This window comes from Mastigoproctus giganteus, chromosome 8 (assembly GCF_048544385.1).
Source record: "Mastigoproctus giganteus isolate SK-2022 chromosome 8, ASM4854438v1, whole genome shotgun sequence".
Classification (NCBI taxonomy): domain Eukaryota; kingdom Metazoa; phylum Arthropoda; class Arachnida; order Uropygi; family Thelyphonidae; genus Mastigoproctus; species Mastigoproctus giganteus.
Window position 1 is genome coordinate 58888245 of NC_143582.1, and position 25957 is coordinate 58914201.

Consider the following 25957-nt stretch of genomic DNA (forward strand, 5'->3'; position numbering starts at 1 on the left):
AGGAAAATAAAGATGGAGGTAACAATGAGTGTACGAGAACGACAGACTATTGAGATTGCGTAAAAGACAAACAGAAAATGAAGCGTTGGATTTAGCAGTGCCTTCAACCAGCAATAATGAATAACCTGAAGTGAGTATTAATTATATACAATGGAGTATTTCTTCAATTGCAGAGCAGATGAGTTTAAATGATCAAGCTCCTTTTTCTTACACCACTACTATTTACATAAGAACACACATCAAGAGTTTGAAAGAATATTTGTGAGAAATGATTTCTGTTCTGTATGCTACATATGCGATCATATATGGTTCAAAAACGACACTAAGAAACCAGTTGCTATAGATGTACAATTGATATGCACTGCATTTCCAGATGTTGATGTCGATGGGATTCTTGTATGTTATAATAGCTGCAGAGGATCACTTAAGAACAACACCATTCTAGCGCTATGTAAGTCGGAACAGCTTTGTCTACCCAGAAATTCCATTGCATTTACCGAAGTTGGATTTAGTGACAGAGAGGCTTATTTCTCCTCACCGTTCATGCTAATAAAGCACCTGAGACACACATATGGACAATACGCATTCTGGCTCAAGTGATCAATGTGCTTGTTTCAGTCAACACAATGGTCCATCACTTGCCAAGGGAGATTTACGACAATCAGTATATTAACGTGCATATAAAATGCAAGAAAATGCACAAGTCCAGCTATTTGGTTGTGTTAGAATGAAAGTGAGTGGTTTAAGCGTGGCTTCAATGGTTGACCCGCCTCTATCAATTGTATCAAATGACGGTCACATGGAAATTAATTTGGCTAAACATGACATAAGCAAAGCAGTTCTGATCGAGGAAAGTCTCATCGTCCAACTGCAAACATTGTGGAGTGATGATGAATATCTTAGAATTGCCTCATTAGAAACTAACGTACCACAGAGCTTACTGTTTGATGAGCATGCAGAGGAATTGTCCTTTCACAGCATTTATCTTGGACAAGAAAGAATTTATATGTGACTCTGTTCATGATGGCAACGAGCGAGCTCAGATGATCTGATTGATGTGTTACTGCATATCTCCTTTATGTAGCAATGAAGATAATGATATTGAGAATGAGAGACTCTGTTGGTGGCTTTCAAATATATTTGGTCCTTGAGGCTGTCGCAGACATTCTCTCATATGTGCCAGACAAGCTTTACTTGCTACCTGGGAGTCAAATGGAACTAATGGAACTAATATTCGGGTGACACTCAAGTCAAGTGGACCTAATTGCCCACCCAGGGTCATGAGCTAGATATCATCATTCTTCTCTTTCTTGGTGATTCCTTTCTACTTCTCTCTCTCTCAGGGTAACTCGGAAATTTTTTTTTAGCTGGTGCAACATAAGCCTCAGGCTTCCTTGCACTATATGGCTAGTAATAATAATAATAATTTTGGCGACGTCTGGACGGTCTGTTACAGCCAAATCCTCCACTTGCAACTCCGCGATGGTGGGACTGTTAGTAATCCTGGTTATAATGCCCATCCTCAAGCACACTGTGGGTGACCACCCAGATGAGCCAATGTAAGCATGGGTCGAGGTGTGTATTGCCCACTACACACAAAGGGATGCCACCCCTCTGTGTTACCACGCAATACTAGGCGGTAGGTGACTCTCATCAACCAGTGCAATACCACCACTTTGCTTATTGAACCCATGTTTAGTCTGCAGAGCAGAGTTCCAGTCAACCCTCCCCCATCTCTTCCATCATGCAGTGATGGAAGGGGGTTGACCCTTTGAGGTTACTACACCTTGGTGAGACCCAAACTTTCTTACATTTCAGGTGTACAACTCTAAAATGGAGTTTGCAGGACGGCTGCTAGTTAGTACACCGGACCGAACCTATTGGTAATTCTCTAGGAGTCTTCCGGATCGACTAGTGTATAATCTTGCTACCTCTACTCTGCCAGATAGTGACTGGAAGGAGTCCGAGTAGTGTATGTGGGGGGGGGCATTGTCGAGGCCACGTTATGTAAAGGATCTGGACATATTCTTATCATGTGTACGCCCATTCAAAAATTTCATTACTTCATACAGCATGTCCCCCTCGCTTTTTCTCTATTGAATACACCATGGATTGTCAAACTAATAGAGCAAACTTATCTGCAAAACGATCTAAACCTCCTAAACACTTCCTAGTCCATTTCACAAATATACATGGTCTCAGTTGTAATCTCAATGATGTCCATTTCCATGTAGTCTGCCAAACCCCATGTACTTTTTCTGACAGAATCTCAGTTACTGGTTGATCCCACCACCGCTCATCTCAGTTGCCCAAATTATTCGCTGTATGATTCCTTTTGTCTCAAAGGGTGGTACTTGTGTATATGTTCATTCCAATATTCCCTGTCAGAGACTTGGTTATTTGGAATCTCCTCTTTTCGATCTTCTCTGGCTTAAAATCTCTCTACCTCATTCTGTCAAATTCATCTGTTGTCTCTACCATTCTCCAAACTCCACTAATCACTTGGAACTCTTTGACTTCCTCTCTTGGCAACTTGACTTTCACCAGTCCAACTTGCCTAACAGTGAGGTAATTTTCCTTGGTGTTTTTAATGTTCACAACTCCAGTCGGCTTCCGTTTTTCTGGTCACACTGACCCAGCTGGTCGTGATGCTGAGGCTTTTCCAATTACTAATGACCTCGCACAGATTGTTTATTTACCTACTAAAATACCAGATAATCCTAACCATACAGCCAACTCCCTTGATCTTTTTCTCACAAACAACCCTTCTAAATACACAGTTGAGGTGAGTGGTCCTTTAGGCACCTCAGATCATAACTTGGTGATCGTCTCTTCTACAATGGAGCCTGTATTCCAGTGTTACTAGAATGCAAAATGGGATGGCCTGCGAGATTTCTTTTCTTCTTTTCCTTGGTTGAATTAATGTTTCAAAACTTATGCCAATGTTTGCTCAAATTATGTCAGTGAAATTATTCTAGTAGGAATGAAATCCTTTATTCCACACTCCACCTTAAATTCTTGTCCTTTATCTAAACTTTGGTTTTCCAATAAATGTGCTAGGACTTTTCAAGAAAAGAATATTGCATATCGTAATTGCCTTGTTTCCAATTCTTCAATTTAATTTTCTACCTACACCATAGCTCGCAACAATTGTAAAGCAGTTATTAATGGCTCTTGCCAAACCTATTGGCCACAGCCTTTTCCCCTCTCTGCCTCCACCTCTGTCAAAACCAGATGGTTCTATTGTCACTTCAGCCATAAAGCTGACCTGCTAGCATCCCATTTTTCTTCCAACTCACGTATTAATGATCTTGGTAAAACACCTCCCACCATTCCCAGCACACTGTATTCAATGCCTCCGGTCTTCTGTCATAAGAATGTCAGAAGGATTTTGATGAATCTTGATGCTTAGAAAGCTTGAGGTCCTGGTGGTATTTCTCCACTTGTTCTCAAAACCTGCTTTACTGAACTTACACATGTTTTTTTGCCGCTTTTTTTTGCTCTCTTATTCCAAAGGTGTTTTTTCTTCTGCTTGAAAATTTGCTCATATCCAGGTAGTTCCAAAAAAGGGTGACAAATCCCTCCCATCCAATTATCATCCTATTGCAATTACTTCTACTTTTTCTAAAGTAATGGAGAAATCAATTAACTGCCAACTCTTAAACTATCTAGAAACCTTCTGTCTGATCAACGATCGCTATTATGGATTCTGTCAGTGTCGATCCACAGGCGATATTCTGGCTTATTTTAACCCATTTATGGATAAATTCAATTGAAAAGTTCGGTGAAACACAAGCAGTTGCTCAAAAGCTAACCTGAGCTCCCACTGGTCATCTGTCGGTCTTGAGCAAGCTCTATGAAAGACTTTTATACAAGCGGATTCAACAGTATTACTCCATAGCAAACCTAGAGGCAGCAAACCAATATGGCTTCAGGCCGGGACTGTCAACAATCGAAGCCATCAGGAACCTTATAAATACTGCCAATTCATGCCAAAGTAAATATTTCCTGGTGATCGCTGTGGATTTTGCTAGGGCGTTTGACTCTCTCTGGTGGCCAAGCGTCCTTGGCAGACTCCGCAAAGCGCATACGCCCATAAACCTTTACAATACTATCAAAGCTTACCTGTCCCAAAGAAGAATTGAAGTCATAGCGCCCTTCCAAAGGATAACAAGAAATATCCATAGAGGATGCCCGCAGGGGTCTGTTCTTGGCCCCCTGCTTTGGAATATAGTCTTCGACGACTTCCTTGACACCAACTTGGGGGAAGTAAAGTGTCAAGCCTTCGCAGATGACCTTGCACTGATGGTGGCTGCAGACTCCAGGGCCCAACTGGAGATACAGGCAAACCATGCCCTAGAGATCCTACAACAATGGGCGGAAGAAAACTTCCTACAAACTGAACCGACAAAAACAACGTCGATCCTTCTCAAAGGATCATTAAATATCAGAAGACCCCCGCAAATTAAAATAAAAGGAAAAACGATAAAGTTTACCACCCAAATGAAATATCTAGGTGTCATCCTTGACAACAATCTCTCCTTCCAACCTCATCTCAAGCAACTAAGAATAAAAATTAGAAACTACTCTGCACTGGTAGCCCGTGTTACAAGGCATGACTGGGGCCTGAAAAAGCGAACACTCTCTCTCTACTATAAGGCTACATTTATACCAGCAATCTCATATGCTGCTCCAATCTGGTTCCACAAGACAGCCATGGCCGTAAATAAAAGAATTCTTGATTCAATCCAGAGATCAATCCTTCTAACAATAACCCGCGCATGCAGGACTGTCAGTACGCATGCGCTCCAGGTGCTGGCGGGGGTTCTCCCGCTGGACCTGGAGATTGTCAGGTGTGGCCTGTCATACTACCTATCTAAAGTACTATAGGTTTTGATACCTTTCATGTTTGGGGTTTTCATAAAAAAAAAAAAATCCTGAATAGGTGGGTATATGGGATGTGTTAGGGTAACTAGGAATAGGAGTAGGAGCATGTATGCTTGCATGTCTACCAATGCTAGAAGTATAGTAAATAAATTTCATGAATTTGAAGTGTTGGTCAAGACATCAAAGGCAGATATTGTTGGGATAGCAGAGACGTGGTGTCACACAGATATAAGGAATGCAGAACTGGAATTTTGGGAGTACAATGTGTACAGAAAGGATAGAAAGGGAGGAGGTGTTATGCTGTTAATTAAGAAAAACATAAAATCAAAAGAAGTGCATCCAGTTGATATAGATGAAGAGTGCACTGTTGAGTCAGTTTGGTGTGACATTAGCCCTGCGAAAGCAAAAATAAGAGTAGGAGTGTGTTATAGGCCTAATGACTCGAATGGGTACAATGAACAATTGTACAGAGAAATAGAGTGGGCTAGTAAATCGGAATGTCTTATAATGGGGGATTTTAACTTTGCAGATATTGACTGGAACTTGTGGGTTGGTCACTCACACACTAGTCAGATTTTGTGGATTTATTGGATGATTGTTTTCTGCAGCAGCATGTTCGAGAGGCAACCAGAGAAAGTAATACTCTTGATCTGGTTATCAGCAGTGATCATTCGTGTATTAAGAATTTGCAGATAAAGGAACCACTAGGTGGCAGTGATCACAGTGTACTGATGTGGGATTTACTTAAAGATTTAATTACCATCAGGGGTAAAGGAAAGGGTTTTTGCTTCCGTAAAGGTGAGTACAGTGGTCTCTGACAGTTTTTAAATTCTGTACAGTGGGATCAACTGACGATGTTACCAACAGTAAATTCTAAGTGGGAAGCATTCAAGGAATTAAGGGAAGCATTCGTGGATGCTACTAAAAGTTTCATACCTATTAAGAAATATTGTTCAAGGTTTAGGCCTAAGAAAAATGCATGGGATGCATATAAATTATCAAGCCACTCAGAAGCCTATGGCAGATATAAGCTAGTCTGTAATCAGGTCACAAAGGAGGTTAGTCAGGCGAAGGCAGATTATGAGAAATCCTTGGCAAAAGATGCTAAGAAAAACAGCAAGGATTTCTTTACTTATATAAACTCTAAAAGGAAGGGGATGAATCTGATTGGTCCACTTGACATAGATGGTTCAACTGTTGATGATCCTGCTCAGATAGCAAACAAACTGAATGAGTATTTTGCATCTACATTCACACATGAGGAATTATTAAGGTTTGAAAATGGCAGAAGGTTATCAAATTGTAGCAGGATACTTAATGATTTTGTAATAACTGAGAGCAAAGTGGAGGAGAAATTGTTGAAGTTAAACATAAGAAAAGCACCTGGGGTGGATGGGATCTATCCAGTTATATTAAAGGAGGCAGCAAAGCAACTAAGCAAACCCTTAGCCATAATTATGAGAGCATCCTTGGACTCAGGGAAGGTTTCCACGGACTGGAGATGTGCAAATGTATCCCCAATTCACAAAGGGGGATCGAAGGGTGACCCGAGTAATTACAGACCAGTTAGTTTAACTTCTGTTCCGGGTAAAATAATGGAGTCACTGGTTAAAGATGCATTGCAGGATCATCTAGACAAGACTGCAGCAATAATTCAGACACAGCATGGGTTTGTTAAGGGAAAGTCTTGGCTGACAAATTTGATAGGATATTATGATGTGGTTACAAAGGAACTGGATGCAAAAAATAATTTTGATATCATATATTTGGATTTCAGGAAAGCTTTTGACACTGTTGTGCATGGAAGACTATTGTACAAATTGGAGCAGAATGGTATTAAGGGTAAGTTGCTACAATGGATAAAAGGGTGGTAATCAATGGGTGCTGCTCTTCGTGGACTAATGTTATTAGTTGTGTCCCACAGGGTTTGGTGTTAGGTCCACTGTTGTTTTGTATATTTATCAATGATATTGATGAAGGTATATCAGGCTTAATGTCGAAATTTGCAGATGATACAAAGGTTGGCAGGGTTGTTAATGACAGTAATGGCAGTGTACTACTGCAACAGGATCTAGATAATTTGGGCAGATGGGCTAAGAAGTGGCAACTGAAGTTTAACCTTGACAAATGCAAAGTACTGCATATGGGTAGAAGTAACCCCAGAGAAAGGTACCAACTGTGTGGTTCTACACTTAAGGTGGTAGAAAATTAAAAAGACCTGGGAGTAATTGTGCAGTCAGTTATGAAGTTTTCTGAGCAATGCAGACAGGCTGCCACGGCAGGTCATGGGGTTTTGTCAATGATATATAGGAATTTTGCTAGCAGGGAGAAGGAGGTGATTGTCCCTCTGTATAAGGCAATGGTCAGGCCACGCCTTGAGTACTGCGTACAGGACTGGAGGCCTCATTTTAGGAAGGATGTAGATTTACCTGAGCATGTACAGAGAAGGGCAACAAGATTGGTGAGGGGAATGAAGGGCTCCTCTTACCAAGAGAGGCTTAAATTCTGCAAATTGCAGTGGCTGGAGACTAGGCACCTGCGCCTAGTCTCCAGGCCATGAATGGGTTGAGCATGCTGAATTCTGATGGGATCCTTCCACTTGTTCAGATTACGAACCTAAGGGGGCATAAATTCAAATTAAGAAAAGACAGATGTAGAATAGATGTGCAGAAATTTGCCTTTAGCCAGCGGGTGGTTAATTGCTGGAACAAACTTCCATCTGTTGTGGAAGTTGATAGGTTGAATAAATTTAAGGAGGAACTGGACAGGCATTTGGAGGGAATGGTGCATTTTTTTTTTTTTTTTTTTTTTCTTGGCTGATGCTGCATAAGCTCATACACTACTTGCTTTCTTGCATCACATGCCACTAATACTACTACATCAGAGAAGTATGCTGTGATTTTCATCTTTAAGCATTCTGAGAGACTCGCATTGTTCAGACGGTTTCTTGATTTATTTTTAATATAGTTCATGTTCAAAAATATTTGCCCACAGAAATTCAGTCGAGCCAAAAATTGAGAGAAGTCCAAATGCAGATACTGTATTTTCAAATTTATGTATGTGTCCGGTAAGCTACTCCACACATCGAACACAATTGGGTCTTGTTTTTTAAACTCGTCTATGGCATCCATTTATGTAGAATTGCAAGGGCCTTTTGCCTCTCCAAATCCTCAATTTTAGTTTTAAGGCATTTTAGTCTTGCACTCCACATGTCCTTGATTTTTAAGTCCTCTTAACTCCATTTCAAACTTTGCTTCATGTGTGCTAAAAGTTAGAGCCACAGTTACATGCTCAAAGAGCTGCAGGTTGCCAACTCCTGGTCTGATATGAAATTCTCCGTGCAGTACAAAAAAATTGCTGGAAGTTCATGGGGTTCTGTAAATGATACACAGGAACTTTATCAACAGGGACAAAGAAGTGATTATCCCATTGCATATGGTAATGGGTTAGACGACATCTGGAATACTATATAAAAGTTTGGAAACCTTATTTTAGGAAGGACATAGATCTGTTCTAAAGGGTGCAGAGATGAGCAATAAGATTAGTTGGCCGACTGGGCTAGCTGGGTGGGTAAAGTGCCTGCCTGGCAACCCAAAGGTTGCGGGTTTGATTCCCGCCTCGGGCTTGGATCAAAGTACTGCAAAAACCTTGGGAGGTGCATTATGGCCACAGAAGCCTATGCGCCAACAATAACAAAAAAAAAAAAAAAAAAAAGATTAGTTGGGCCAGAGAAGGATATTCTTTCCAAGGAAGACTTGAGTGTGTAAATTGCAGTCTGTGGAAGCTAGACATCTTTGGGATGATTTAATTGAAATGTATAATGGCTAAGTAAACTAATTTCCAGTGTCATCTTTACTACTTCTGAGATGGAACAAACAAGGGAGTATAAGTTTAAATTGTAAAAGGAAGGCTACAGAATAGATGTGCAGAAATTGTTATTCAGCAAATGAGTAATAAATTAGAATTAACCTCCAACTAGTGTTGTGGAAGTGGGTAGTTTGAATAAATTTAAGGAAGCTTAAGGAATGGGCAAATGATTTTTTTTTTTTTTTTTTTTTTTTTGGCGGGTGCTCTATAATCCTTGCTTCCTCGCATCATATTGCTACTAACACGTAATATCATCTGTTCATTTAAAGTAGTCTCAGTGGTTTGATCAGTTAGCAGTGCAAACACTTAGAATAATTTATTTTCTTAAAATATTTCCTTGGATGATGTTACTGCATATACAGTCGATTCCGGTTATTTGGGACACATTGGGACTGGTGCATTTTGGCCTCATTAAGCGGCTGCCCTAATTATGCGAAGTTTCACATAAACAGTTAAAAATACAGCTTTACGATTAATTTTCTGTACGATCAAATCACGTTACGATGGATTCACCATAGTAAAGTGCCGTTCACTATACGATATGTAGTAAGCATCGGTCATTGTGATCACGTTTGTGAATTAAAGTTTAGTTCTATTAAACAGCGATCCTAATTAGGGAAAATAGGAGGAATATTACCCTACATGCTATAAAAGTAAAGATATACTGTATTAAGTACAAATTTACACTTTATTACATTACCGATTAAAAATTTAAATGATACATGAAAATCCGAAGAATATTTCACTGGTTAGCAAAATAAAAATAAACTTATGCTTACATGCATAGCTTAATTATTACGTACTCTAATAGGTACATACTAACTAGTTGACATTTCTGTTCCCTGACATTTGTGGGTGGGGGTTAAAATTTAAAACAGTGAAAAAGATAAGCAATCAATAACAAAGAACACAACACACACAACTTGCAAGTAACACGATATGTGCAAGTGAGAACAGAGTAACAAGTTAAGAAGCTTAAAAAATAGGAATGAAGAGCAGATTCTGAAAATTAATTTTTTTATATGATTGAAGCACTAACAGAAAAACCCATTAACCAGGGACCTGCTAATTGTGTTTATTGTTTTATGGTTGCGACCTCCAGAAATCCGACCATACCACATGGTTTGGTCGGAGACAATCGTAGGGTAATCTCGAGTGCTGCGTTCTCCTGCCTCGATTAAACGGCATGTTGTCCCAATTAAGCGAAGTAAACCCTGGCTATTTTCTTGATTGGGTTCTGTTCCAAATAAACAGCTGCCCCGATTAACCGGTGGCCCAAATAATCGGAATCCACCATATTAAATTATTTGTTTCTGAATTTTGGGACTTGTACATTGTAAGTTCCTTTATTTTCTTCTTTTCTTTTCTTTTTTTTTTTTTATATATTTATCCATTATTTTTATATATATAATAAAAATAATGCTTTTATATTTATTTGTTATTGTTTCTTCCATTTTAATACAGCCTTAAGATACCTAATTAACTTTTTAAAAATCATTCCTACACGAAAATAAAAGTCTGTCTCTCTCGGCCTGAGGAGGGGGAGAGCTAAAAGTAGTTTGTTAATTGCCATTTTATATTTATAATATTATGATAAATGACCTGAATGTATAAGAAAACATCTGTGGCCTCATATACTTCTGTAGCAAGGGAATATTTTTGTATCCTTTGGTTGCTGTTAGTGGATTTTGTATTATTTTATAATCAGTACATGTTTATTTTACCTGCATTTAATTTTTTTTTCTTCAATAGGTTTGAAGGAAAGCTAAAGAAAGGGAGAGGTGATTATAATTCTTACTCTTTTATATTTTCTTGTGATTATACCAGTTGTGATAGGCATAATTATTAAATATAAATTGCTAGAACAGATGTAAGTCTTGGTGCTGCTATAATCAGGTTGTTCTAAAAAAAAACAGAATTATGATAATTTTGTGCATGTTATACAATTAGTAAAAAAAAACCACCCTAACTAGTAGGAATCTTCAGGAGCAGATTTCTATCAAGTAGTATAAATTTCAGTGATTCATCACATGAAATACACATAAAATATGCAAATGGAATTTTTAAAAGTGAAAATAATGAGAGTTGATTTACCTAACCAGAATGGTGAAAATTAATTTATTAAATAGTAAAGGTTAGATCTCAGATACTGAAGATACTGCATGATTTTGCAGAATAATGCATAAATCACGATTTTTATGTAATTGTTAATTTAAAAATGTTAGACAAGATCCTATAAACTAATCTCTGTATGTGGCACCACGTGTTCTCTTCAGAAGTCATTCTTTTTAGTTTGTGATATGATGAGGTGCTAGACATCAAGTCGCCTAACTGTCAGTGACATTCCTTGTGCTAAAGATGGCTTAATGGTATAGGGCAGCATAGATGTATAGTGTAGCCAAGTACAATGCGATGCAGTTAAAAACAGTTGAATTTGAGAAAAAGCACTAAACGCTGCATTAGTTAGATTAAAATAGTACATTTTAATACTATCTTGCACAGTTATGATATTCAAAAAAAAAATATATTTTACTTCAAATGTTCCCACATTTTCCAAAGACTTAGCATAACAACTGAAATGTTATGATATTGTACTAAATTTTTCTGTGTTATAGTGTATATATTTTAATAGTTAACCTAGTCTTAAATTTTTTTGAATATTGTAAATTTGCAAGTAGTGGTTTAAAACTTATGTAGTGTTTCTTCTCAAATTCAAGTGATATTTGGCATGTAGATTTCAGATTTAAAAAAAAAAAAAAAAGAAGTTCCATATTCCTCAGATGAAAAGAGAAAATAACCTAAGTAGCTTAATACAATTTGAAAATAGAAATATCTGTTAAAGTGACATCAATGTGAATATTGGTTTGACTTGATCTGCATCATTAGTTGTTTCGTTATTGAAGAAGTTTGACCATAAAATTAAAACATTTTTTATGCTTTTTTTTAAGCCTTTTCTTTCATGTAATTATCAAGCTCGAATTTAAGATTAGCAGCTTTTTTTTATTGGCCAACTAATGAGTGCACTGGCTCCATGTTTGATCATAGCATGTCGCGATGCTGATGCTTTGCTTGGTCAAGAAGTAGCTTGTGTTTATCACCATTATCCAATGGCTGAAGTGCACAGGTTTTTTGATTCTTGTTTATTTCAAGTTTCCCTCATCAACAGTAAATATAATGCCCACACTGGTATTAATAAACAAGTTATAAAAACATTTATAAAGTTCATCAAAGGTGGGTTTTATTTTAAAAAATGAATTAATAATATGCATTTTCAATATAAAAAAAATTGATTTTTTACAGTTGTGTTCATAATAGTTTGAAAATAAATTTGGCTTCAAAAAGTGAACAATTTTGAATTATTACATCCACTAGAGGGTTAATAATGATTTTGCATCAAAAATGTAAATTTCCAGTTTATGATAAATCAGATTTAGTTTTTTATTCTGTCTTGTGGATGTAATTTTATTTCTGTTCATCAGCAATTATAATTATGATCATTTATATTTGCTTATTTGGATTTAAAATAGTATGAGCACATTACATTGTTTTGTAAAAAAAAAAAAAAAAAATTCATATTTATGAACAAAGATATTTAAAGGGATAATTTATCATCACTTTAAATATCTTTGTTTGGCCAAGCAGTAGTAATAAGTTAATTTTCAGAATGATTTCATCAATAATAATATAAATGTACTATGTTGCCATTTAATACATAAAGGTGAATCCGTGTGGGACTAATATGCAATGAAATTTTCACCCCCAATAATATGATTTGCTTTTTAGCATTAGCATAGGCATATTGATGCAAGAAAGCAAGATTATGCAGCATCAGCCAAAAAAAAAAAAAAAAAAAAAAAACACGCTCCAATTTCACCCCTCCATTCGTTCCAAATACATGTCCAGCTCAGCCTTAAATTTATTCCACCAACCAATTACCTGCTGGCTAAAGACAAATGTAGGATAGATGTGTATCTATCCTACATTTGTCTTTCATCAATTTGAATTTGATCTTACATGGATCTACAGTGAAGGAGCAAATTAAAAATACTACCATAATTTACTCACCACATAAAATATTCTGACAGTTTTTTAATTTAATTTTTTTAAAATTTAAATTTCAGGTGAATGAATCTAGGCAGACTGCTCTACCGCTGTAGGTGATTGATATTTTTGAGCAGCTTTTTTTAGCATTTACATTTCATATGAGTTGAAATATTCAATTAAATAAAAAAATATGGGTAAATGATATTAATTTGATGTCACACATGTCATATAAACAATGGAAATTTCTGATCTTAAAATCGGTTATCCTTATGGTTAGCATGATGATTATGATTGCTGTCCTTCCACATTGTGTGGAAAAGGCTTTGGTTCAAATCCCATGAAGATGGAAGCTGTTTCTGTGTGCTTTTCACTTTGTGGCCAAGTTTGTCAGTCCCTGGCAGGAGTTGGATGGTCTCAAAATTTGGAAACAAGAAACTTGTTTCCAAATTTTGGCATCATGAAATCATTAGCATTAGAAGGGGCATATGATGCAAGAAAGCAACCTTGTATAGCATCAGCCAAAAACAAACAAAAAAAAAAAAAAAAAAACCTTCCCATTTCACTCATCCATTAACTCCAAATAATGTTTGTCTAGTTCTGCCTTGAATTTATTTAAGCTGTCAACTTCTACAACAGATGGAAGTTTTTTCCAGAAATCAACCACCTTCTGGCAAATTTCCACACATCTATTCTACAATTGTCTTTTCTCAATTTGAATTTATCCCCCCCCTCAGGTTTGTAATCTGGGCAAGTGGAAGAATTCCATCAGAAATTAATGTGCTCAACCCATTCAAGACCTTATACATCTCAATCAGATCACCTGGAAGGTGCAGGCGCCTCTGTAGCCAGGTGGGAAGGAGCAGCAGTGCGTAGCACACACTTCTTGATTAGACCAGGGTTCGAGCCCGTCACCGCCAAATACGGAGGATGCGGAAAGGTCAGGGAATGACCACCGCATATCCCGGAGCAATATGGCCTTAGTTGCTAATGCTCCCAAAAACCAAATAACAAACAACAACCTGGAAGGTGCCTAGTCCCCAGACATTGCAATTTACAGAACTTAAGCATTTCTTGGTAAGAGCAACCCTTTGTTCCATTCACTGATCTCATTACCCTTCTCTCCACTCGTTCCAGCAGCTCTACATCCTTCCTAAAATAAGGTCTCCAGACCTGTATACAGTACTCAAGGTGTGGCCTGACCATTGCCTCATACAAGAGGATAATCACCTCCTTATCCCTTAGAAAAATTCCTGTACATCATTGACAAGACACCATTAGCTACTCTTGTATACTGTGCACTGCTCAGAAAACTTCAAATTTGACTGTGGAATTAATCCCAGGTCTTTTTCATTCTCTACCACCCAGTTGATATGTTACTGTGGGGTTATTGCTCTCCATATGCAGTACTTTACATTTGTCAATGTTAAACTTCAGTTGCCACCTCTCAACCCATCTGCTCAACTTTTCTGGATCCTGTAGCAGTAGTATAGTGTCATTAACAACCCTGCTAACCTTTGTATCATCTGAAAACTTGGACATTAAGCCTGATATACCTTCATCAATATCACCAAACAGTGAACCCTGGGAGACTTCACTAATAACATTAGTCCACAAAGAGCAGTGTCCTTTGATTACCACTCTCTGTTTTCTCCCACTCACCCATCCCTTTATCCATAGCAGCAATTTGCCTTTAATACCATTCTGCTCCAATTTGTATAGTAGTCTTCCATGTGCACAGTATCAAAAGTTTTCCTAGAATCGAAGTACAGCAGACTCTCGATTTACTGAGATTGGATTAACAGGGACACTTTAAGACTCCAAATTATTTAACAGGGAATAACTAGAATAGGTAGAAACGGCATTATAAATCATTGGGATATTAATGGGCCTATTATCTTGCAGGCCCCCACTGTCTTCACACCCGCTACTAATAAAAAAAAAAAAAAAAAAAAAGAGAGAGAGAGAGAGAGAGAGAAAGACCAGATGTTAGTTTTAGTGCTTCGCACCATAAAAAGACAAATTTTGTTTTATTATTTATATCAGGGGTGTCAAATTTTTTTTATAGTGTGTGTATATATATATATATATATATATATATATATATTTTTATTTTTTTTTGTTTAGAAATCGCGAAAATGATGGGTAAATGCAAAAGAATTGCACTTTCAGTTAAACAAAAACTTCAAATTATGCAAAAGTTTGAAATCGGTGCATCCATTAAATCTTTAATGAACCATTATAACGGTGACCAAACCATATGCAGCATCGTATTGGACACGCGAGTAGTGCCTGGTAAATTTTTTTTTTTTTTTTTTTTTTTTATCTATCGCTATATTTTTTACGTACGTTGCTGAACATTTTTTGATATGTTAAGTCCCCGACTTATGCAACTACGGATTTACGTAAATTTTTTTTCACGTTTTTATTTTTTTTAGGATTGTAAAATTTAAAACAACAAAAAAATAATAATAAGCAATCAATAACAATGATCACAGCATGTGCAAATTGCAGAAGTGAGATCAGAGTAACAAGCAAAAAAATAGGGAAGAAGAGAGGATTCTTACAATTTATTTATGGTTTTTTTTTATATGACTGAAAATTTCAGTGAAGGGGACACACATTTCACCATAATAACATAAAAACCCACAGAATTCTATCTATCAGAGCAATAAGATGAGTTTACAATTAGATGCATGAACAGAAATGCCCAATAAACCGGAAAGTGCAAATTGTTTTTGTTTTTTGGTAGTGACCTCCAGAAATGTCAGCTCGCATGGGGTGATAATAGTGGGTTTTCGCCTTAACCCTGTGAAGTTCTTTATAGAAAATATCATTTTAGCTGTTATCATGGTGCCAACTAAGAGAATAAGTAAATTTACCAAGAAAAGGAAAGCAATCGATTTGGATCAGAAAATTAAACTTAAGAATTTATGAAAATGGTCAAACATTAACAAGTATCACGCCGAATTCAGATTTGTCAATAATAATATAATAGCAATATGTTACTAGTCATTCCCGAGTTATGTAAAACTCGACGAAGTAAGAAGTCCTGGAACATATTCCTACATATGTCGGAGACTTTTGGATTAACCGGAAAATCAATTATCCGGGATTTGTTTTTTCCATATATCCCGGAAAATTGAGAGTCTTCTGTACAGCAATACCCCGCATATAACTGATAATTGGTACCGAAACTGTTCCGTGTTATGTGAAACCGTGCTGATTGAGGTATAATTATAATGGGTTTTAATTGAATGCGTACCAGAGAAACAGTCTATAAACAAGTTATAATAAATCTATAAACAATTTGCAGTTGGTAGCCAATTAAAAGGATTTGAAATTAAAAATATTGAAAAAATTTTATTAATGAAAGGTAACATCATTAGAGATGAAAAAAAAAAAAAGCTTTGTTTATTTAAGTATTTCAATAATGAAGTCTGGTGAAGTCTCTTCTTTTTCTCGGCGTACAAGTCTTTGTATCATCAAAACCCATCTTGTAAAATTTGCCGTATCTTGATATATGCGTATTGTATATTTATTTGCATTAATCATGTGTTCTGGTTAATTTTTCTGTTGTCAAAAATATAACGGAATTCAACATCCAGATCTCCATTCATAATTGCCTCGCAGGCCATGTCAACATTCCCTCAAAAAACTTTCTCCAATTCATATGTTGAACATTCTTTTGGTGCCACTACAGTGTTATCCACTTCAGAATTGTTTTCCTCTTCTTCATATGCAGTTTGCTCGTCAATTTCAAGGAGAATTGCATCATCTAAGTCATTTGCATGTGAGTCAATGCAGTCACATACATTGTCAGTGTCGAAAAGTTTCACATCTCAAGTCTTTTCCCGATCTTCACAAGTCTTCAAAATTGTCTTTGGCAATTTTTTGAATTTGTGATTCAAAACCAGTGAAATAATTGGCCAAATGGGGCAAAACATGCTTCCAAACAGAACGCATGTTGTTGGCAGTGATTGCTAGCCAAGATGAAAATATATTTTCAAAACATGCTTCCAAACAGAACGCATGTTGTTGGCAGTGATTGCTAGCCAAGATGCAAATATATTTTCGATCATATTTAAAGGGGTAAAAAATAAATTTCGAAATGAAAAGCTATCATGTTCTCTTGTCAGGATGGAATTATGAATACTGAACACTGTTGCACATTGCTGGTGACAGCCTGAGGGGACCTGTTGGCACATGTGCATGTGAGACAATAGAGTTGCCATTGCAGCATACATGTACTCATTCCTAAGTTACAACAATGCAGTATATATGTAGAGTGCGTGTTTAGCCTATTGAATGAGTTTTAATATGTAGCGTAAATTTTTGACTTAAACTTAATTGAAACCCATGCTGTGTGAAGCCGTGCTAAGCAAGGTATTGCTGTATATGATATCAAAATTATTACCTGCATCCAGTTTCTTTATGACCATACCATATCAAATTGGTCAGACATGACCTCCTTAACAAACCCATGCTATGTCTGAACTATAACTGCAGTCTTGTCTAGATCCTGCAGTGCTTCTTTAACCAGTGCCTCTATTAATTTCCCTGGCACAGAAGTTAAACTAACATGTCTGTAATTACTTGTCATCTTTTGATTTTCCTTTGTGAATTGGGGTCACATTTGCACATCTCCAGTCCATGGGGACTTTCGCAGAGTCCAGGGAATCTCTTGAAATTATGGCTAAGGAATAGCTTACTTCCTTTGCTTTCTACATTAATATAACTGGATAGATCCCATCCAACTCAGGTGCCTTTCTTATGTTTAACTTCAATTTCTTCTCCACTTTGCTCTCAATTATTACCTGTATCTCCAGAAATTTAATAAACAGAGTTTATTAAATTTCTGGCATTCACCTCCCTGAATAATTCATCATGTGTGAATGTAGATACAAAATACTACATTCACACAAATACTACAGCTACCTGAGCAGGATCCTCAACAGTCGAACCATCGATGTCAAGTGGATCAATCTGATTCATTCCCTTCCTTCTAGAGTTTACATAAATAAAGAACTCTTTGCTGTTTTTCTTTGCATCCTTTGCATGCCTAACCTCCTTTGTGACTTGATTACAGACCAGCTTGTATTTATATGCATCCCATGCATTTTTCTTCTCCTCCACAAGTCTCATTAGTTCATCTGCCATACATTTTGGCCTAAACTTTGAACAATATTTCTTAATTGGTATGAAAAGCCTAGTAGCATTCCAAGATTAATTTTTTGATTGCTTCCCATTTAGAATTTGCTGTTGGTAACATCATCAGTTTGTCCCACTGTATAGAATTTAAAAACTATCCCAGACCACTGTAGTCACCTTTATGAAAGCAAAAATCCTTCCCTTTACCCCTGATGGTAGTTACTTCTTTGAGTAAATCCCACATCAACACACTGTTAATCACTACTGATAATCAGATCAAGAGTATTACTCTCTCAAACATGCTGCCGTGGAAAACTCATCCAATAAATCCACAAAAGCCTTGCTAGTGTGCACTCACATGAAATCCCCCATTATAAGACAATCTGATATACTGGCCCATTCTATTTCTCTGTACAGTTGTTCATTATACTCATCAGAGTAATTAGGCCTATAATAGACTCCTACTCTTAATATTGCTTTCCTAGTGATTATGTGATGCAACATTGCATTGTCCACCCATGTCAACTGGATGCAATTCCTTATATTTTATGTATTTCTTAACTAACAGCATTAACCTTCCTCTCTTCCTATCCTGTCCATCCTTCCTGTACATATTGTACTCACTAAATTCCAATTCTGCATTCTATATATTTGTGTGACACCACATCTCTGACTATCTAACTTCTCCACTAATGTTGGTGTCCCCCAAGGTTCGGTTATTTCCCCCACTCTTTTCCTCTTGTATATTAATGACCTTCTTCCATTGACTGGAAATCCTATCCATAGTTTTGCTGATGATAGCACATTGCATTCCACTTTCCAGTTCGAGAAACCTTGCCCTGCTCAAACAGCTTCAACTTCTTGAATATCTGCTACCAATTCTTTAAATGCTGATCTCCAGGTAATTCCCCAGTGAGGCAAATACAACTTAGTTGATTTCAATCCTTCTAAAACTGTCTTGTCTTATATCTTGCAAAAAGGATTCTTCTGCTCCTATGCTTATCTTTGGTGACACTCTGATTTCTAGGCAAGATGATATATCTCTTTTGGGGATTACCCTGACTTCTAATCTCTCTTGGCACAAGCACATTACAAATTTTGCTTCCTCTGCATCTAAAAAACTTGGTTTTCTTTTTTGCTCTTGGCATTATTTTTCTTCCATACAGTTGTTCACTCTGTACAAATTGCAAATCCACCCTACCATGGAATATTGTTCCCACATCTGGGGCGGTGCCCCCAAAACCTCTCTCAGGCTTCTAGATTCCATTCAGAAGAGGACAGTTAGGTTAATTAATGACTCATCTCTAACAGTCTCTTCACTTGCTGTCTCATAGACATACTGTTTCTTCTGCATGCCTTTTTCTACAGATACTTCCATGGGCACTGTTCTTCTGAATTGGTTTCTATAATTCCCACTCTCTTTCAGAACAGTCCGAACACATGCCAAACCAGCCAACATCCATTTACTGTCCAACTTCAAACTCATAGAACCAACTTTTCATTTTCTTCGTTTATTCATTCAACTGCCGTTTTTTGGAATAACCTTCCTTCTTACGTATTTCCTGAAAATTACACCAATGTCAACAAATATCTTCTTTTGTCTTCTCAACCTCCAACCCAAGCACGGTACTAAGTACTATTGGTTCTAATACCATGTGTTTGGGGTTCTAATAATAATAAAAAAAAAGGAATAAAGTAAGGGCTTAGGTCTTGCCCCCTTTGCGATTAACACTAAACATTTTCTCACTGTTTGGGTGGCCTCAGGAGTTTTCTGCACTATTGGAACACCCTCAGTTGCTTTGAAATCAATGCAAAAAAAAAAAAAAAAGTCACTTTAGAGAAGAAATTATGTTTTATTCAGAATGTGGAGTCTAAATAATAATCTTTTGGCAGTGTAATGCAGATGTTAGTTTATCTGGCAAACTCAAGATAACAAGATGAGCCAGTTTTTCAGAGTTTTTTTGGTTTTCTGAACTGTACACAAACCTGTACTGTATTTGGTCAGTTGTGCTTTTAAACATCAGATGAAATTGTAAATTGCAAATGAAATTCTCCAAAACTGTGTTCAGATACCTTCAATACATTAAAAAAAAAAGTTCTTGTTTATTATACTCTAGCACAACTACCAGGTCAGAGCAGTTTACAATAAATCATGAATATAGTCGTTAATCATATTTAGCAGTTATGGGCTTTAACCATGGTCCACTCAAAGAATGTCTCACTCCTGACCATTTGGCAACATGAGGCCTAACAATAAATATATGCCTGTTTTACTTAGTAAAGTATAACAGCTGGACAGTATGGCAAGAGTAACAAGCCAAGCCATAATTAAATACCCGGGGCTTGCATAAGCCATCAAGCGAATAAATGCTTGGATAACAACTCATGTTACCAATAGAGTCTAGGTTCAAAAGATCTTTTTGCGTGAACCAAAACACAACCCTCCGATGTTAAAAATTTAGCAAAAGCCACCTTCTCTATCAACAAGAATTATTAAAGGCCAATAAGAGATTAGTACTAAAATATACATTAGCATTAGTAGTGGCATATGATGCAAGAAAGCATCATTTGCCACTACATATACAGCATCAGGCTGGCTAAAGGCAAACTTCTGCACATCTATTCTGCAACTGTCTTTCTTTCCTCAGTTTGAATTTATTCCCCCTGGAGTGCATAATCTGAGCAAGAATAAGAATAATCCCATCAACATTGAGCTTGCTCAAACCATTCAAAGCCATATAGACCTCAATAAGGTCACTCGCAGGTGCCTAGTCTCCAGATGTTGCAATTTGAAAAACTTAAGCCTTTCTTGGTAAGACCATCCCTTTATTATCCTCACCAATCTCATTGCCCTTCTCTGTACTCATACTTCCAGCAGCTCTACATCCTTCTTAAAACGAGGCCTTCAAACCTGTATGCGGTACTCCAGGCATGGCCTTACCATTGCCTTATACAATGGGATAATCACCTCTTTATCCCTGCTAGCAAAGCAAAGTTCTTGTATATCATTGACAAGACCCATGAGCTGCTCTGGCAGCTTGTCTGCACTGCATTGAGAAAACTTCATATCTGACTGCACAGTTATTCCCGAGATCTTTTTAATTCCCCACTACCCCAAGAGTAATACCGTACAGTTGGTACGTTTCTCTGGGGCATACTGCTACCCATGTACAGTACTTTGCATTTTTCAATATTAAACTTCAGTCGCCATCTCTCAGCCCAACTTTTCTAGATCCTGTTGCAGCAGCATACCTATTACTGTCTGTAGCAACCATGCAAACGTGGACATTAAGCATGATATATCTTGGTCAATATCATTTATAAATATAGAAAACAACAATGGTCCAAACACCAAACCCTGGAGGACTTCACTAATAACATTAGTCCACAAAGAGCAGTGTCCATTGATTATCTCTCTCTGTCTTCTCCCACTCAACCAGCCCTCTATCCATAGCAGCAACTTGCCCTTAATGTCATACTACTCCAATTTGTACAGCAGTCTTTTATGTGCAACAGCATCAAAAGCTTTCCTGAAATCCAAATATATGATATCAATTTTTTTTCATCCAGTTCCTTTGTGACTACATCGTAGTATCCAATTAAATTGGTCAGGAAAGATTTCCCCTTAACAAACCCATGAACTATAAATGCAGTCTTGTCTAGCTGATCCTTCATTGCTTCTTTAACTAGTGACCCCATTATTTTTCCCAGAACAGTAGTTAAATTAACAGGTCTGTAATTACTCATGTCGCCCTTTGATCCCCATTTGTGAATTGGGGATACATTTTCACATCTCCAGTCTGTAGGGATCCCCTGAATCCAAGGATTCTCTCATAATTATAGCTAAGGGTTTGCATACATCCTTTGCTGCCTCCCTTAATATAAATGGATCGATCCAATCCACCCCAGGTTCCTTTCTTATGTTTAACTTCAAGAATTTCTTCACCACTTCTACATATATAGGTTTTTGTGTTTATAATATGTATATCTTACTACAACTTAGGAAAGTAGATATGATACTGATTTGTTATATTATCCACAAATATGCTTGCATATGTTAAAAGATGAGAGTAATGTTGAAGGGGCAGTTCAGAAAAACAGTTATATTGTGAATACATGTACAGTTTATCTGCATATTTGTTGCATATTATTTGTTTCTTCTGTGTTTTGCTTAGCATTGTATTGTTAAAATGTTTTAAGCAGAAGCAAAGGAAGTGTCTGACTCACCCTGACAATTTCTGCTGCACATGCAGATGGGTTAAAACAAAAACTCAGAGGAAGAAAATCTACAGTATTACTGAAAGTGCATATTCTCTGTATTTTGGTTTGAAGATTGGTGATTGCAACAAAACCTGGACTCCACATATATGCTGGAACTTTGCAGGAACTAAAATTACAAATGTGAGGTTGTGGCAAGAACTACACAACTACATTGATGATTGCTATATTTCATGACAAAAATACCAGGGATGCCCAGAAAAAGCAAGCAGGCATGGCATAAAATATTCTGACATATCATCTGCAGTAAAGCCTGTTACACATAATGAAGCTGATATTGGATCCCCCCCAAAATTATGGGATAAAGGAAGCAGTGATGAGCAGGGGCAGGCTGTCCTGAGGGTGCAAGGGGGTGCACTGCACCCAGGTGACAACATTGAAGGGGTGCCTGAAAACCTGAAACTTACATACACATATGAAGAAAATTTTGAAGGGCGTGCAAAATTTCGATTGCCACCCAGATGCCACATATCCCTAGGAAAGCCCCTGGTGATGAGTATAGAGAGGATTCTTGTGTTGCACACTTTGCTGGACTGTCTGCTTGAATTGAAGAATTTGGATAAAACTATGGATAAAGAAGGAAGTGGATTCTGCTATTCAAGGGAAGTGTTTTCCAATTTAATGGATGCAAAACTGAAAGAAGGAATTTTCACTGAGCTTCAAATAAAAAAACTCATGAAAGATGATATATTAGAACCAAAGTTACTGAACTAACAGTAACTTTGTTTCAGATAGGATACTGAATTAACAGCTTGCAATCATTTATAGCAGTTGTGCATTGATTTCTTGGAAGAAGGAAAGCAAATAATTATGATTCTCTAGTGTCAACTTTGCTGCAATTTTATAAAGATATGTTCTGAATGTCTTTGAAACGTCATTTTCTTCATTCCCATCTCAGTTTTTTCCCTCAAAATTTTGGACATGTGAGGGGAAACACGTTCATCAGGACATATCCACAATGGAAAAATGGTACCAAGGATACTACCATGGTGGGAGATTATTGCTGATTTCTTAAGAGGAAAAGCAAAATGGACTATGAGAAAAATTCTCTAAATAACAAATATTTTTGAGTAAAAAAAAATGTATGTATTACATTGTTTGTTTAAAGAATTTTAAAATAAAATATACTTATATATTAGACTATATAGGGAAAATAATACTCTAGACCTCATCACCCATGAACCAGATGACATAATAGGGCTGACAGTACAGGAACCAGTAGCAGGAAGTGATCGTGGAGTTCTATGGTGCACGATGAAGAGAGAGAGAGAGAGAGAGAGAGAGAGGTAGCAGTAGTTAAAGGCAAAGGAATAGGTTATAATTTCAGGAAAGGAAATTATGATGGAGTGAGATGCTACTGAGTAGATATCTCAGAGAGAGCAAATACAATTGAATTATGGGGTATACCTTTAAAACATTAATCAAAGAAGCCTTGAATGCATATATATACCATTAAAAAAATACTCCATGAGTAGGAATCCAAGTTGGATGAATAATGAAGTTGCCAGATTACTTGAGCAGAAAAAGACAGCATAGAAAAGTAAGAACATTAAAAAGTAATGAAGCTTATGACAGCTACAAATTTATCTGTAATAGTACCACAGAAAAGGTTAGACAGGCAAAGGCAGATAATGAGAAATCGCTAGTAAAGTGGGGGGGGGAGGTGATAAGGAATTCTTCACATATAAAAATGCAAAGAGAAGGAGAAACCAGATTGGATGTGGGATAGTATTAGATACCACAGCTGAAGTCGCAGATGAACTCAACAGTTATTTTGCATCGATATTTACAGAAGAAAAACCCTTTACGTCAATGAGAAATTACGGAAGTGAAGTTAAAAATATGTGATTAATGATGTTGAAATTTCACATGTTTATTTATTGAAAAAAACTTTCAAGCCTACAGGGCAGTACAGCTCCTGGGGTTGATGGTATATACCCTATACTCTTACAGGAGGAGGCAGCAAGTGAGTGCACTGAACCATTGATGCTAATTATGAGAGCATCACTGGATGCAGGAGTGATTCCGTTGGATTGGAAAAGTGCCAGTGTCTCTTCAATACATAGGGCAGTTTTAACAGTGAAGTGGGAAATTACCGGCTGGTTAGTCTAACTTCAATAGTAGGGAAAATCATAGAGACAATGATCAAGGGTGGAATTCAGGATCAGTTAGATAGAAATGGAATTCTGAAGGATACTCGGCATGGTTTTGTAAAATTAGGGTCACTCAAGGGCTGGACTTGAGGAATAATTTCAGCAAAGCATTTGACTCAGGCCTGCATCAGCAGTTGCTTTATAAGCTGGAACAGGTTGGAATCACAGGGAAAATCCTTAGGTGGATAGCTTCAGGGTAGGAGGCAGAGGGTTGTGATAAATGGTTATGCCTCAGATTGGATTGATGTAAGAAGTGAGGTTCCCCAAGGATTAGTACTAGGACCACTGTTGTTTTTTGATTTTCACAAATGACATTATTGAGGGGATAGAGGGCGTGATGTCTAAATTTGCAGATTTAAAGATTGGTAGAGTAGTTAATGATCACTGCCAAGCAGAGCTTCAGATAGACTTCAAAGATGATCAGAAAAATAGCAGCTATGCTTTAATCTAGCAAATTTGGGGTTACTGTTCCCCAGGTGCAATACCTGGTGAACAGTAACCCCAAAATAACTTATACACTTGGCAGAGAAGGACTTGGTTGTTACGATATGGTCAGACATGAAGTTCTCCATACATTTTAGACTTGTTGCAAGAAAGGCCTGTGGTGTCCTATCGATGATTTATTGAACGATTGCTAGTAGAGATAAGGACGTCATAATCCCATTATATAAGGCTATTGTTAGACCACACTTGGAATACCTGTTCAAGTAAGGAGACCACACCTAAAGATAGACATTGTGCTTTTTTTGAAAGGGTCCAAAGATGGGTAACTCACTTGGTGAGATCAGCAGAAGTGTGTCCATATGAGAAAAGACTTCGAATATGTGGGTTACAGAGCTTGGAAACTAGGCAGTTTAGAGGAGACTTGACTGAGATGTTTAAGGCTCTGAGAGGCATAAGGAAAATGAATAAGAACGAAATTTTCACGGTTATAAATGATTCTAGAACAAGGGTCCATAATTTCAAGTTATTTGGAGGAGGGGGGTGGAGTTTAGACTGGATTGCAGGAAGTTTTATTTTAACCAGCAAGTTATAAATTACTGGAATAAGTTACCTACATGGGTAGTAGAGGTTGGGGAAATTCAAAGGTCAGCTGGATGGAACCTGCGGTAGGAGGGTAATACGTAGGTTGTCTATTTCCTTTTCCCTTATTATTATTATTTTATTTTATTTATTTATTTATTTTTTTTTTTTGGCTGGTGCAGTATAAGCCATGGGCTTCCTTGCAACATGTTGCCATTACTAGTACTATTATTATATATATTTGAAATTTGTTGTTCATTAAGTTATTAAAATTTCAGTATATCTCTCCATGGAGTTTTGATAGAGACAATTTTTTGTATTTTTGAAATCATTGAATTAATTTCTTCTAGAATCTACAAGTTTTGTTCTGGAGATATGAAAAAAAAATTTTTTTTTTTTTTTTTTTTGGCACTGTTATCAGTGGGGTATCGATTATTAGTATGAGGTTGATATTGAATATTTTGGGAAGACATCATTATATGAATTAATGCCAACAAGCAAGAAAAATATCAACATTTGTATCTTATCATGGAACTTGAGTTTACTGCATAATGACT

General features: G+C 37.0%; 1 protein-coding gene across 3 annotated transcripts in view; it reads left to right on the forward strand.

The window, feature by feature from the left end:
• The window catches only part of Eaf6 (chromatin modification-related protein EAF6/MEAF6), a 425780-nt gene that overhangs the window by 368213 nt on the left and 31610 nt on the right, over positions 1-25957 (forward strand). For all 3 annotated transcript variants that reach the window (XM_090380123.1, XM_090380120.1, XM_090380121.1), the window contains one exon: positions 10507-10535. In XM_090380123.1, coding sequence (XP_090236249.1) covers positions 10507-10535 — 29 coding nt within the window. The remainder of the gene's footprint in view (positions 1-10506; positions 10536-25957) is intronic.